Source organism: Apium graveolens, chromosome 2 (genome assembly GCF_009905375.1).
Source record: "Apium graveolens cultivar Ventura chromosome 2, ASM990537v1, whole genome shotgun sequence".
Classification (NCBI taxonomy): domain Eukaryota; kingdom Viridiplantae; phylum Streptophyta; class Magnoliopsida; order Apiales; family Apiaceae; genus Apium; species Apium graveolens.
This window is the reverse complement of record NC_133648.1, coordinates 141,709,157-141,723,979: the sequence shown is the minus strand read 5'-3', so window position 1 is coordinate 141,723,979 and position 14,823 is coordinate 141,709,157. Positions and strand designations below refer to the sequence as shown.

General features: G+C 34.8%; 2 protein-coding genes across 9 annotated transcripts; both read right to left on the bottom strand.

Annotated features, from left to right (window-relative positions):
- Positions 1-1,370: 1,370 nt before the first annotated feature.
- LOC141707888 (uncharacterized) lies at positions 1,371-12,065 on the bottom strand. 5 transcript variants are annotated; one of them, XM_074511315.1, is made up of 12 exons: positions 10,207-10,227; positions 9,431-9,518; positions 9,202-9,336; positions 8,881-9,098; positions 8,622-8,779; positions 8,239-8,533; positions 7,701-8,139; positions 6,567-6,787; positions 4,552-6,448; positions 3,876-4,433; positions 3,117-3,701; positions 1,371-1,518 (listed from the first exon to the last, which is right to left on the bottom strand). In XM_074511315.1, exons 3-7 carry the CDS (start codon positions 9,212-9,214, stop codon positions 8,011-8,013), a joined length of 813 nt encoding a protein of 270 aa, XP_074367416.1. In that variant the 5' UTR covers positions 9,215-9,336; positions 9,431-9,518; positions 10,207-10,227; the 3' UTR covers positions 1,371-1,518; positions 3,117-3,701; positions 3,876-4,433; positions 4,552-6,448; positions 6,567-6,787; positions 7,701-8,010. The 5 variants fall into 5 exon arrangements, with proteins under 5 accessions (XP_074367416.1, XP_074367420.1, XP_074367417.1 ...); XM_074511318.1 differs by lacking the exons at positions 1,371-1,518; positions 3,117-3,701; positions 3,876-4,433; ... (3 more) ...; positions 8,239-8,533; positions 8,622-8,779 and adding exons at positions 10,565-10,707; positions 11,612-12,051 and having other exon boundaries at positions 8,964-9,098; positions 9,184-9,348; positions 10,207-10,480; XM_074511317.1 differs by lacking the exons at positions 1,371-1,518; positions 3,117-3,701; positions 3,876-4,433; ... (3 more) ...; positions 8,239-8,533; positions 8,622-8,779 and adding exons at positions 10,565-10,707; positions 11,612-12,051 and having other exon boundaries at positions 8,977-9,098; positions 9,170-9,348; positions 10,207-10,480.
- LOC141707889 (HVA22-like protein j) lies at positions 12,047-14,483 on the bottom strand. 4 transcript variants are annotated; one of them, XM_074511320.1, is made up of 7 exons: positions 14,408-14,483; positions 13,296-13,356; positions 13,090-13,188; positions 12,816-12,872; positions 12,658-12,721; positions 12,356-12,568; positions 12,047-12,180 (listed from the first exon to the last, which is right to left on the bottom strand). In XM_074511320.1, exons 2-7 carry the CDS (start codon positions 13,325-13,327, stop codon positions 12,079-12,081), a joined length of 567 nt encoding a protein of 188 aa, XP_074367421.1. In that variant the 5' UTR covers positions 13,328-13,356; positions 14,408-14,483; the 3' UTR covers positions 12,047-12,078. The 4 variants fall into 4 exon arrangements, with proteins under 4 accessions (XP_074367421.1, XP_074367424.1, XP_074367422.1 ...); XM_074511323.1 differs by having other exon boundaries at positions 13,108-13,188; XM_074511321.1 differs by having other exon boundaries at positions 14,377-14,468.
- Between the last annotated feature and the right edge of the window lie 340 nt (positions 14,484-14,823).

Sequence of the window (14,823 nt, the reverse complement as noted above, 5' to 3'; positions counted from 1 at the left end):
GTGTCTGGTGCATTGGCAAAGAAGACTCAGCCCTGAAATCTGAAACAGGCCCAAGAGTGATGAATTCACATGTTCTATGCAAAAGGAGCCCAAGTTAATTTGCAGTCAGGCAAGGTATATCACACAAAAGGGCAGATAGCTTATATAAGTACCCTTATTCAGACAAAGAATAAATCTACAGACAACACAGATAGATCTTATATTTTCTGCAGTAGGATACTGCATAACATATATGCAGGCAAATTAGCTTTTACTATTCACAATAGTTGTATATGAAGCATTGCACACACATTCAGTAATGATTCATGTATGCTATTTATGAGGCGATTTTTGATACATAACAGATCATTCAGTGGTTCCTAAGGGTAGCAGAGGAAACACCAAAAGAGAGCTTGTGTGGTAAGCCAAAACTATCGCGTAGAACTGTTTTGAATGGCCTAATGGGACATGATCAGATTGCAGAAATTTTCAAAAAGTTTAATTTTTGGTTTTTTGAAATTTCAGCAAAAACACAGGAAGTGTTGCTGCAAAATCAGGTGGGGGCTTTGCATCCTAGCTAATTTTCCTTTCTTAAACTTGGGATGCACAGGTTTTTTTAAAATAAATAAATTATATTGTTTTAATTTCTGACATTGTTGCAATATTAATTTTATTTTTGATAATTTGTTGTGATATTATTGCAATAAATATGCAAATACTGAGAAATTTATGAATGAGTAATCGTAATATGGCTGTATATTGTACAATATTGTTTCATATTTTGGTATCAAGAAGTACCTGACTGAGCTTGGAAAGCTTTTGGTGCTGCTTGCTTAGCTGGTGTCTGGTGCATTGGCAAAGAAGACTCAGCCCTGAAATCTGAAACAGGTCCAAGAGTGTAAATTTACAGACATAACAGATAGATCTTGTATTTTCTGTAGTAGGACACTGCATAACATATTTTCTGCAATGGTTACCAGCTGATTTTACAAGTTCCAGTTAATTTTACAAGCTATCTGGTCACCTAACTTATCATCTTCTTCCATCTGCTTTATTAGTTTTTTTTTGTTCAATACAAGTTTTGGAAGTTGCAGTATGGCAACACTAAAATTGTGATGCGAGTTAGCTCTGTCAGTGCCTGTTTATTAAGTCTACCAGGCTTGAAAGAAATATCATTCTTAGGTCATACTAAGTAGCTAAGTATGGAAGTCCATTCATATCAATTAAAGAAAGGCCAATACCATTTGATGGCGCCAGCTTAGTGCAATGGGGCGGAAGCAGAAGCTGGGAGGGATGCTGCGAGCACATTTGCATAATTTGCATTGCGGAGAAGCAAGGCATTTCTTGGTTAGTCTGTAGCTTTCTACTAAGTATAACAACTTTTCTCCTCATCCTTGCTTGTTTGGCAATCATTTTTTTCAGGAAAGTAGTGTGAATGCTTCCACCTGGGGAGTTAGTTGCCATCTGCCGCTTAAGGCGGATCTTGAGAGTCCTTTCGTGCCGCGCAACGGAAGATAGCCAGCGGTGGAAACTTGAGTTCTGAAGGCAGAGAGCACCCAAAGGTTGATAATCCTTGTTAGTAGGAAGAAATGGCTCCATTGGCTCTACCTATTTTATTTGCCGCATAAAGATGACGTCCACATAGACTAAATAGTTTGTGAACAAATCTTTCAGCACCAGAACAGAGAAGAGGAAGCTAAACAGGTTTCAGTTACTCAAGATATTGATGTTTTAAATTCTAACAGCTCCCCTGTATCTACCTGAGCACGTAAATTATAATACCAGGACCTACAACTACACACATTTTAAATTTTTAAGCACCAATAGACCTAGGAAAAATTAACTATTTTTACCTTAAATATATGATACCCTTTCTATAAATAAATAAATAAGAGAATTTTAAAATTATTAGAAATCAAATATAGAAATCAGTTGTTTTCCCTTATTTAGTATTGTATGTAAGCCAAACTATCTTGATATAAAATATTGCCACTTAATTTCTTGGAATGTACATAATTTATTAGCATGTTAATTTTAATATTTTACATTAATTTTAAAAAGTTTGCTGCACATATTTTACATTGTACCAAGGTAAAGGGTACTCAATATTTCTTAAGTCCATTTTCTACTTAATGTTTCAACTTAAACTTAATATATTCTTATATTTAAAACAATTCAATTTAATATGGGAGCGTGATCCAAAATTTTTAATCTGAGTTGAATACTATAATCTTGATATAAAATATTTGTATACCAATCTGATTTTAGATTATGGTAGCCTTGATTAATTTTTTTTAAATTATTGTGCCATAATATTATGACATAAATTATGGATATATAATCAGTCATTATGTATATAATTTATCAGGATGCTAATTTTAATATTACCTTAATCTTAAAAAGCAAGCTATTTTACATTTGACCAAAATAAAGGATTACCAAGATTTATTCCTAAATGAGTATTTTTTCATTTATATGAGAGATAAACTTATATCCTTATTCAAAATTTTGAATTTTCAAACTTGTAAAAATAACTTCAAGCTAATTTAGTATTTTCAAGGTGTAAAACTGAGCTTTCTAATATTATCCCCCTGTCAGCTAATCGTTCCGGTTTTTCGGTTCTAAAATTATGTTTTCAAAAATTTAAACGGTATCAAATAAAGTATTGCGATTTATTTTGTCATAATTTTTTTATTATAATATTATTAAAATATCAGGAAAAAAATATTAAGTGATAACAATGAATAAGATGAAACATCTCCAACCTTGGGATGTATTATATCAGAAGTCCGAGCATTTTGAAAGGATTGTTTTTAGATGGATTGATCAAAATACATGTGAAATTAAAAAAAAATAAAAAACACTTTAAGGATCCGTTTCCATCAAGACATGATGATACAAAAAACTAAGATCCTATAGAACATCAGTTTTATATTTCTCTACATATAAAATTATGCAAATCATACATCTAAGGAGAAACACTGCACTCTAATGGGGACACCCAAAATATGAGTGTGCAAAGACATTTATAAATGGCAAAGCCAAATTTAATCACTCTGAAAACCAGACAAAAAATCAGTAGCCTATATAACTAAAATTCCTCTATAAAGATTATCATCACAAATTCAGCAAGATACCTATATCACTTGTTTGTCCACGAGCGCGTCGAGTTATTTCTCCCCACCCAGCTAAACTTCCATCCTCTACTCCCAACTAAATCCTGTTAAGTTCTGCATCATTGGTTTTTAGACCGGAGCACCATTTCCGGTATCGAAACTTCTTGCTATTCCTCCATTCCATTAATCGCAAGTAGCTCTCATCAGTCCACCAAATGTGTGAAGATTTTATGTGACCTTGTGCCTTGACAAAGATACAATAGGCTACATCTTCCAAGTTGAGGATGATTAGTTGCAATGAATCTATAATTGTATAGTAGTTTTGGGTGCACGTAAAATTATTTCCAAAGAGTTGCACCGAATGAATACATCATATAGTGCTGATTAAATGTTATACCAGCTTATATTTGGCAGCTCTGTCGCGGTGCAGAGAGGTGGTCAAGCCATTGGTCACCTAGTTTTCATTATTGGTCTACCTGGGCAGTATATGCAAAACCATCTTTTTTCTCGCCTACAAAACCACCGGTCTGCCCATATATGGTTAAATTTACAAGAAATCTACAGCTTATTAGGTGAATAAGGTATGGGGATCCATATAACTTAAATCTGCATACAAATATAACAACAAAAACATTCGAATTAATAATAAACAATATGATCAAACACAATAAATTACAATTTACAAAAAAAATCAATATATTGATCGTCAAATTAGGAGGCTCTAATTTTAAATATATTGATTGTCAAATTAGAAAACATATTATAATATTCATGACTTACATATTAATTTATGAAAGATTATCCATAAGAGTTGCTACTATACACTCCATATCCGCAAAGTTTAAAGAAAATAAAATAATATAACAACAAATTGATGGTATACAGTTAGTAAAATGCTATAATACACTCACTATATCCGCAAATTTCAAAGAAATTTAAATAAATTAATAACAAATTGATAGTATACTGTTAGTAAAATGCTACAATACGCTCACCATTTCCGTAAATTTGAAGAAATTAAAATAATGTACCAGTCAACAACAAATTTGGCTGCCTAATATTTGCAGGAAGCAATTCTCAACAGGGGATAAGATATAAAACATTCATCTTCTTAAGACACTGCATATCATCACAGGATCGTCTGAGAAATATTTCCCCTTGCAAACATACAAAATACAGTAAACGATAGAATACTTCACTGTTCAAACAAAAAGAAAACTCAGACCTTGTCATAAAGACGCTGAGCAAGCTCCCACAACAAAGAAGCATACATTTTACTTGTCGCATCTACAATTTTCATTCATCCAACATGTCTGATAAATTCAAACCGAAGTATACCTGGAAAAGATTCAACTGTATAAGCAATAATAAATTCAATATGAAGGCAATGTATCGCAGTAAGATACATTGCTTTACAGACCATGAATAACTTTCAATTCTAAAGATGCAAGTCTACCTAATTCGTCTTTTAGAGATTTAGTTCTTGCTGGCTTTGCAGGTTTAATGATCTTACCAATAAGAACTAATAGGATTGAAATATCACTTGCGACAAAGTACACACTTTTGTATGCACTTAGTGTTTCATCTTCATATAGAAATTGCTCCTAGTAGAACTTTTGTTTATCACCAGCAGAAGCTTCCATTATAAGGGGGATAATTTCTGAAGGATAGACTCCCCTATTCGAATGTAAAGAAAAATGTCATATGCTATGGATTAATGTGCATGTATATTTCAATACCTCTTGCAAGAGAGAGGCACACATATTATGAAAATTGGCAAGCATGCAACAAAAGCAAAATTAAACATTTAGCCTACTTGCCAAAGGTACAATACACAATTATATCTGATTATTTAATATCACTCAAGCAGCCTATACAATCTGAGATAACCAAACATGTTTCCTATTCAGGAAGACTGCTGATAAAATTAAGTAAAGGTAACAACATCATTTGCACAGCCCGGGCTCTCTGATCCTCAAGACCTCAAGTCAAACAAATAACTTTTTCCAAACTCGCCAAATATGAAGGCAACAGTAATTAAAAGATCAAATAGTTGGTAGATATTTATGTCTATAGCATAAGGCGCAGGATTCCTGCATCAATGCACTCACTGCAACACAAGGAACTCCATTCTTTGGAAGACACTAACTTAGAGCCTTGCTGCTTATCAGTTGGAGCATTTCAGCCAACCATAGCATAGTCTGCACACTCTGAAAATTGCTCTATAATTTATCTAAATATCAACTATGTTATCCAGACTCCAATGTCAGTTTTAAAATAGTAACAAATTCAAGTGTCCGGCTCAGTTCTATTTCTTTTATCAAAATTGTGCATATTACCTAATCACAATAAGAACAGGGAAAAACTGTAATGTGGGAAAGTGCAAGAAATTTGAGGTTGCAGACAATTATAGAAACCTAAAAACTTTGTAAGTAAAAGAGTCTATAAATTTATAGCAAAGGAGGAGATATATAAGATAAAGTAACAAAAGGTCTGAAGAAGCACAAGGATAAATTGAGACAAGTGGAGCTAAAAAAATCTGCAGCTAAATGACTAATTTCGGAGAAAGCTAAAGTTGTTAAACGATAACCTAAGGAAAGTCCTGGCGCCAGAAATGCTGGAACCTATTCTCCCTCTCCTTTTTATCTAGAAGAAGGGGTGTAAACATTCAAGTAAGAAAAAACCCAACGCAATTTTCAGGGAATGGTCAAAACTTGATCGTCAAATTAGGAGGCTCAAACTTTTAATATATTGATTGTCAAATTAGAAAGCATATTATAATATTCATGACTTACATATTAATTTATGAAAGATTATCCATAAGAGTTGCTACTATACACTCCATATCCGCAAAATTTAAAGAAAATAAAATAATATAACAACAAATTGATGGTATACAGTTAGTAAAATGCTACAATACACTCACTATATCCGCAAATTTCAAAGAAATTTAAATAAATTAATAACAAATTGATAGTATACTGTTAGTAAAATGCTACAATACGCTCACCATTTCCGCAAATTTCAAGAAATTAAAATAATGTACCAGTCAACAACAAATTTGGATGCCTAATATTTGCAGGAAGCAATTCTCAACAGGGGATAAGATATAAAACATTCATCTTCTTAAGACACTGCATATCATCACAGGATCGTCTGAGAAATATTTCCCCTTGCAAACATATAAAATACAGTAAACGATAGAATACTTCACTGTTCAAACAAAAAGAAAACTCAGACCTTGTCATAAAGACGCTGAGCAAGCTCCCACAACAAAGAAGCATACATTTTATTTGTCGCATCTACAATTTTCATTCATCCAACATGTCTGATAAATTCAAACCGAAGTATACCTGGAAAAGATTCAACTGTATAAGCAATAATAAATTCAATATGAAGGCAATGTATCGCAGTAAGATACATTGCTTTACAGACCATGAATAACTTTCAATTCTAAATATGCAAGTCTACCTAATTCATCTTTTAGAGCTTTAGTTCTTGCTGGCTTTGCAGGTTTAATGATCTTACCAATAAGAACTAATAGGATTGAAATATCACTTGCGACAAAGTACACACTTTTGTATGCACTTAGTGTTTCATCTTCATATAGAAATTGCTCCTAGTAGAACTTTTGTTTATCACCAGCAGAAGCTTCCATTATAAGGGGGATAATTTCTGAAGGATAGACTCCCCTATTCGAATGTAAAGAAAAATGTCATATGCTATGGATTAATGTGCATGTATATTTCAATACCTCTTGCAAGAGAGAGGCACACATATTATAAAAATTGGCAAGCATCCAACGAAAGCAAAATTAAACATTTAGCCTACTTGCCAAAGGTACAATACACAATTATATCTGATTATTTAATATCACTCAAGCAGCCTATACAATCTGAGATAACCAAACATGTTTCATATTCAGGAAGACTGCTGATAAAATTAAGTAAAGGGAACAACATCATTTGCACAGCCCGGGCTCTCTAATCCTCAAGACCTCAAGTCAAACAAATAACTTTTTCCAAACTCGCCAAATATGAAGGCAACAGTAATTAAAAGATCAAATAGCTGGTAGATATTTATGTCTATAGCATAAGGCGCAGGATTCCTGCATCAATGCACTCACTGCAACACAAGGAACTCCATTCTTTGGAAGACACTAACTTAGAGCCTTGCTGCTTATCAGTTGGAGCATTTCAGCCAACCATAGCATAGTCTGCACACTCTGAAAATTGCTCTATAATTTATCTAAATATCAACTATGTTATCCAGACTCCAATGTCAGTTTTAAAATAGTAACAAATTCAAGTGTCCGGCTCAGTTCTATTTCTTTTATCAAAATTGTGCATATTACCTAATCACAATAAGAACAGGGAAAAACTGTAATGTGGGAAAGTGCAAGAAATTTGAGGTTGCAGACAATTATAGAAACCTAAAAACTTTGTAAGTAAAAGAGTCTATAAATTTATAGCAAAGGAGGAGATATATAAGATAAAGTAACAAAAGGTCTGAAGAAGCACAAGGATAATTTGAGACAAGTGGAGCTAAAAAAATCTGCAGCTAAATGACTAATTTCGGAGAAAGCTAAAGTTGTTAAACGATAACCTAAGGAAAGTGCTGGCGCCAGAAATGCTGGAACCTATTCTCCCTCTCCTTTTTATCTAGAAGAAGGGGTGTAAACATTCAAGTAAGAAAAAACCCAACGCAATTTTCAGGGAATGGTCAAAACTTCAAAATAAATAAAATTATCATAAGCAAACTGGCATTTTTTATTTATTTCCTGCATGTTTGTGGAGCATTAGAAGGTTCAATCCACTAAAAGGCTAAACTAAAGAGTTGCAACCAGCTATTCATTTGAAAAGATAAAGAAGCAGTTTATTTTAATGCTCTTGTAGCAAGCATAGTGACACTTAGTCTAAGGGGCGCCATTGCCGCCTTCATTGGCAGCTTCAACAGCTTCGATAACAGTAGATAGTTTTCGCTTACGTTCATTGCTACCTCCCATTTGAGAGCTGGAGGAGCAGTCGGCACGGTTCTGAGAAGCCTGTAGTATAGGAGAATAAGATAAATTGGAAGTTGATGAACTGCATACCACGGTGGTTTAAGCAAAAGGGTAAGCACATATGATGGGATAATGACTAACCTGTGCTTGAGCATTTTTTTCATAAGCAACCTCCAGTTCTTCCACGGGAGTGTAAACCGCCGACACACCATAGTCTTGTAGCCCTTCAACCAGATTGTACTTGTTCAATTTCAGCTTGTAAACAAATTCCTTACCCACAAGGGCTTGCAGCTCCAAGGGCACAGAAGTATCCCCTTCTGGAAATTTATTAATTAGTTTTTTGGCTGAGACGTCTAGCAAGCGCTCGGTAGTAGAATTGAGTAAAACAACAGTCGTAGTTCCGGTGGGATCCTCCACTTGTAGATTAATGCAAAACCTGAAAGGTTTGGGGGAACTATGCATTTAGTTAAATAATATGTAAGGCCCAGATTTACACGTGATTAACTGTAACCATGTCTCCTTACATGGCCAAAGGGTACTTAATTGGTTGCTTGCAATTATTGCAGATAAAAACCCCATCGTGAAGAGTGGCCCTTTTCACGCATGACTCGCACGATATATAATACCATCCAAAACGATTGTTGATGGCAGTTATGGTAGCCTTCAAGGTCACAACATCAACCTATCATAGGTTAAGATTAAAAAAACCCTATGAGAATATGGAACATTTTATGTAGATTAACGCGGGTGACCGTGAGATTTCAGGTGGAGTGTAGCGTATACCTGTAGTTCACCAGCACATGTAGCCCTGACCAGGGATCCCACGATTGTTCGATTAACAAACATTGCTTCCTCAGGGGTTAACTTGGCAGAACTGGGGCCTTCAATAGCCACGACAGCTGGTGGTAAGACCGAGAACCTCTCTCTTATAGAGGAGACATGCTCCACCTCTGGGTTAACATAAATTTTGCTAGCGCTAGTTGTAGCGAAAGTCAGAGCACCTGTGTGATATAAGGGGCCATTATAGCTACTTTATAAATATTGAGAAATGTCATACAAATTCCAGAATAACCTTCTTGTCACAACTTGGCTAAATATTTTTACTTCTAAGAAGCATAGTTCTTATGCTGAAAAGTCTTGACTGTGACAGAGGAGATCACGATAACATAGGGCGCGTCATCTCCAATATACAGTGTTGGATCAAACTGCTCGCCTAGTTTACCCCACAGAGTGACGGTGCTGGTGACAGAGCTTACAAAATAGGAATGAGGTAAATATGTCAGGTTGAATACTTGGTAAATTACCAATTTTTTTATTAACAATCCCCACTTACTAATCTGTGAAAATTTTAATATCCTTTTTTTTGTAGCCAGCCCCGACAACCTCCACCTCACCATAACCGCAGAAGCATCCCACAATATCTGCAACAAGTAAAAGGTTTTAATTGCAGCACAACTTGTGTGATAGCAGCTCGGGTAAATTAAGATAATGAGTTTAAATGAATCCAACGTATAAGTTTGCTAAGAACCGTGTGTATATTAGGGAGTAAGACTAAAATAAGCTAACAGTTTCATACAACAGTAAACATGAATTCCAAATAGCACAAAACTCTCCTTTATTAAAACATATTATACATATTCTTCGCATAAATAAAATCCAAGGTGCTGTGCAAATAGATAAATACAGTATAATGAGCTAATTTTAATTCCAAAATATAACCTCCTAAATTTAACCCATTCTGGCCATGGCTTTTAAAGAATGGAGCAAGGGAAGCTAGACTAAAATAAATTGATATTATCACACAATAGCAAACATGGACGATAGACAACACAAAGCTTTCGATCATAAATACATGCATGATACATTGTTTATATAAATAAGATCTAAGGTGTTGCGTATAAATAGCTAAATGCATTATAAAGTTCTAATTTCAAGCTTAAAAATATTATCTTCTGAATTTATTTAACTCAAATGGACCTACCAGGTATTAATTCCTATTTGGAACACTTATGTCAGGCCAGGATGAAATGGAGAAATTTGGGTTTTCAGATATACCCAACTCAACACAGGATTAAACAAAAGAAAAGAAACTTATTCCAAGAGATTTACCTGAGAGAGTGGACACGTCACCGGCGCGGGCTTGAAGCTCGGGCAAATTAACAAACTGGAATCCATATCTTGGGATGCGCACAACATCCTCATCTAGCTGCACAACCTTGGTAACCGGTAAGAAAAGCAGCCTTTGATTGCTAGCCAGTGGCCTATAGTGGGAGGTATTCATCGCAACCTTGACATTTTGGAGACTGTAGACCAGGCCCTCACTGATTTGGTGCCTGAATCGAGGCACCAAATGCTTACGGATAGCAGCATGCATAAGATTCTCCTCGAATAAATAGGGAATCTAATGTAACAAAGTAAAAAAGCTAAAACAGCAGAGGCCATCAGAGGGCAATGAAGGAATACGTACCTTTTTATCAACCAGGATAATATCTATGCTAAGCAAGTTGTTGTCCTTTGTGTTGACAGCATCCCACATCCTGCAAACGCGGGCCCTAATCAACCAGTCCTCCGCATCACCCTCAATGTCGGAAAGATAAGAAAACTCCATAGCTGCATCAGTTTATAACAAAGCCATATATTATCACCAAGAGGACACATGACAAGACCGAGAGCAACACAACTTATCCATGATATGAAGAAATAGAATCACGACAAATAATGTAAGTTTAGAACAAATTTAAACATGATAATCAAAAGACAAAGGGCTGAGTCTAAAAATAGTCGCGCACTTACAAATTCATACATCACACAACGATCACATCATGCAGATTGAATAAATTTTGCATGTTGCTACCTGGAACCATCACATCCTTTTTGGCCCTATAGTTACCTTCTTTGTCTATATATTCCGATCCACAAATCACAATAAAATACTACCAAACACAGTCAACATTCAGCCTTGCTCTTTTCTTTGACCATTAATATCTTTTATTCAAGTATAAAGCCATCCAAACTATGCTTAAAAACTGATACCAGCCCTTTCTCCCAACAACCATGATTGACAGTACTAACTAAAAAGCATTTGTTAAATACCTGTGTTCAAATTTTAACAGAAAAGTTTAGACACTAACTCTTTAATGTTATGATTCTAAAATGTATTGGAGAATGGGGCATAAATTTGAATAGTATAAGAAATATAGACATCAAGGAGCCCTATTTTACTGGTGGTTCGTTCTTGTGTTGGTCCTTTTAGTTTCAGAAATGTGTTATTCCAAGTCCATGATAATGAACTTTTGCCATCTGCTGCTCCTTGACCAGGCAATACAATAACAATAAAATGATGATAGAGCATAAACATTACAGAGGGGCAATTAGAAATTAGGAAATAGAAGAACAGATAGAATTGCAATACATTAAAATTACATTGCAATTGCAATTGCAACAAATGATATAGTAAACTAATGGCTGGACAATCATGGGTGGACAATATATGAAAATATAAGCAGAACATCACCGTTTGGATGAGACAGCGCCGTGAAACAATCCAGATAAGCCAAAGCAACGGCATGGCGCCACAACATATATAGTGATTGCGGGGCATATGAGGGGGTTGTAACCGGCGTTCTCTTAATTGCTATTTATTTAGAGGTTATAGGGAGGCGGAAAGGCTCGCCTAATGTTAACAAAGATCAACCCAAAACTTGGTTATTGAGTAATTAAATTTTTTTGAAAAATGACAGAAAATGGAGATATTAGAATATGAGGATAGGAGGCTTTCAAAGGGCACACGTGGGTCATGCGTGTTTTTCCTTTATATAAATATATAGATTAGCTTAGGTACACATTAGACATGTTTCTAAGCTTCTTACCAGCCAGTGTAGCCCGGATTGACATTGAGCTTTAAAATTAGATCGATTGTTTGGGTTTTGTCGCCTTCATACAGTTTTAAGTTCTTCTATACAGGTGGTGCAGATGAAATCTTCAAATGCTTCTGTGTTTGCCCCTCAAAGATCCCCGATTGAACGAAAACATTGTGTTCCAACGAGGTGAGAAACTTGTTTTGGATTTGTTCCTCTCACACTTCTGTAATTTGCGACTTTAAATTGTCAAGTTTGTTCAGATGAAACATGAAAAAAATTATACCGTCATGCAAGTAGCAATAAGCAGCTTTGGTAGTATGATAGACCAATTTAATATACAGAGTAAACATGTGGTAAGTCGCATAGAGGAATCGCAGACTTGCAAGTATAGTATGTACCTTGGAACTAGATCTCTCAATATTTCGTTGTTTAAAAGCTAGGGATTCAACAACTTGGAAAAGCTTTGTTGGCCCCAGCTCCGTATAGTTATGGTAATAATAGATAGCCAAATTCCACATCCTTGATCTTAACTCCTGTAAATTCTTGTCAATATCTGTTTCATATTTTATAATAAATGGCCGCAATAAGGTCTCATAGACAAATCCAGTCCCCTGAATCAGTAAAAACATTCAGCCTCAGGCTTAAACGTTAGAGACTTAAGTTAAATCATATTTTGTCTATGATTAATACTTTGTGTTACCTTTGTTTTGGGATACCACAGGCAGAGAAATAGAGCTAGTTTCATCTCTGCATACATGGGCACCCTACAGAACACATGGATAAAGTTATATCCAGTTGGACAATTGGAGTCTTGGACTCGCACTAAATATTAAGAAAGGCTGCGACAGGTTTGCATACCAAGAAATAAATATATCACCGATCCTCTCAAAAACTGTCAATAGTGCAACAACTATCCTGAGACATTAAAATTCATCAGTAATGCAGCAAATTTAAGGGCAAGTTCAGACTAGAAGCAAAACTTTTAGCATTAGTTATACGGTCTTTCTAGTGTATGACCATTACTGTGTGCGCCCATGGCAGCTAAAAATCTTAGTTATATACAACAATTATTTTTTATAAAAGAGTTACTTGTGACGAGAGTAAAGAAAATTGATACAGAAAGAGAAGGTACCAATACTGGCACCAAAACCTGAGCTCTTCGATCTTGACTTTGTTCTTTTCCACAGTTTTAAAACAGACAAAAGCAGGATAAGCATATCCAAGTATCATCCTGTCACCCAAGACTTATTAGACTTAATTATGAACTAGAAAAAACTGTACTTAACATAGAAAATAAATCTATGTATTAATTTGAGGAAGGATGTATCAGGGTCATACATAAGAAGCTTGGTAACGAGCTCTGCCAACATCTTTGCTTACGAACAGCCAGGGAAAGTTCCTAAAACAGCAAATAAGATCGTCTTTATAAATGATCATAGATATGATCATGATTTTTAATCAAATGCAGAAAATTCTGTAGTTGTTATAAGAACTTCAAACAGAACTGACTACATGAACAAGAAAAAGAGTGGACACCTACTAAATAGCAGATAATATAGGATAAAAGTTGTTGAGAAGATGAATGACAATATATTACTTTACGTTGTGCTCCCAAGTTTTCTATGAAAGAAAAGAATGGAAGAGAAGAGAAACGAAAAGAAGAAAAACAAAAAAATTTCTTTAAGATATTCCCAAGTTATTTCTTGTGAATGAGAGAAAATTTTAAAAATATTGATTTGGAGGGAAATATATTGAAAAGGATGCGAGAGTTTCTCCCCAAATCATCCTATTTTTTGGAAGAAACTTTTGGGTGAAAATTTTTGAAAATTTTCTCACTCAATCTTTTCTCTTCTCTCTTAAAAAACCTGGGGAGCACGACTATGAAGGAAAATTATAAAAGTTTTTTTTTTCTCTCTCCTGATTTGAACTTGGGAGCACAGCTTTAGTGCAAAGAGTTCTTGATATTAGGATATGTGAAAATTTTACTACTGTAAAATTCCATCAACCCCTGCACACTCTCTATTTATCTATGTCTGTAAATATAAAATGTGTACGAAAAATAAGAGCTGTGTGCTGTTGTAGGATAGAGATGAAGTAGAAGCAGGGGGGGTATGATGATTTCTTGACATGCGTAATTCAGTCAAGTGGATTTTTGAGGATTCTTTCTTTCTTACTGCGTCCCTCTTCCGGTAACATCGGTGTTGCAGTACATATTAAGTAAATGCATCATTGAATCATCTGAAGTATACATTTTTGTTAATTTACTACCACACATTCATACCTTGGTTTTATGTTAATCATCTGAACAAGGGTGTTCTCTTTAGTGTAATGAGCTTTCATGTACAATTTGTTGGAATAAATAATATCATATATGCCCGATTATTAAGTATCAGTGTATAGAAATCCGATATAAGAATACCTGCTTCCTCGCTCAGAACTTCACAACGTACCTCGGGCTTGGAGGGCTAGAGGCTTTTGTCTTCCTTCTTTTCACAAGAACTGCTGCAGTATCTTGTACAATGAGTCCTCTTTTTATACTCTTACTGATTCTAAATTTAGTCCTAACTTTAAAAAGTTATTAACTCGTGGGAATAAAAAGTATCTATATTATTTTCTACTTCTGACACTTAACTATTAAGACTTGGTTGTGCTACAAAGAACTTTGCTTTTGTGTACAATTGACCGCACTTCATAATCCTCTTAACTTTACACATCATGCACATTTATCACTTCTTTATATCTTTAACAATAGTTAAGGAAGTGAACTCTCTAATATATTATTAGTAATGAGATTTTTCTTTTTCTTTATTATCCTCAAGAAATTAATTATCTTGGGTACCAACCGCACCAAACCATACCCATACCC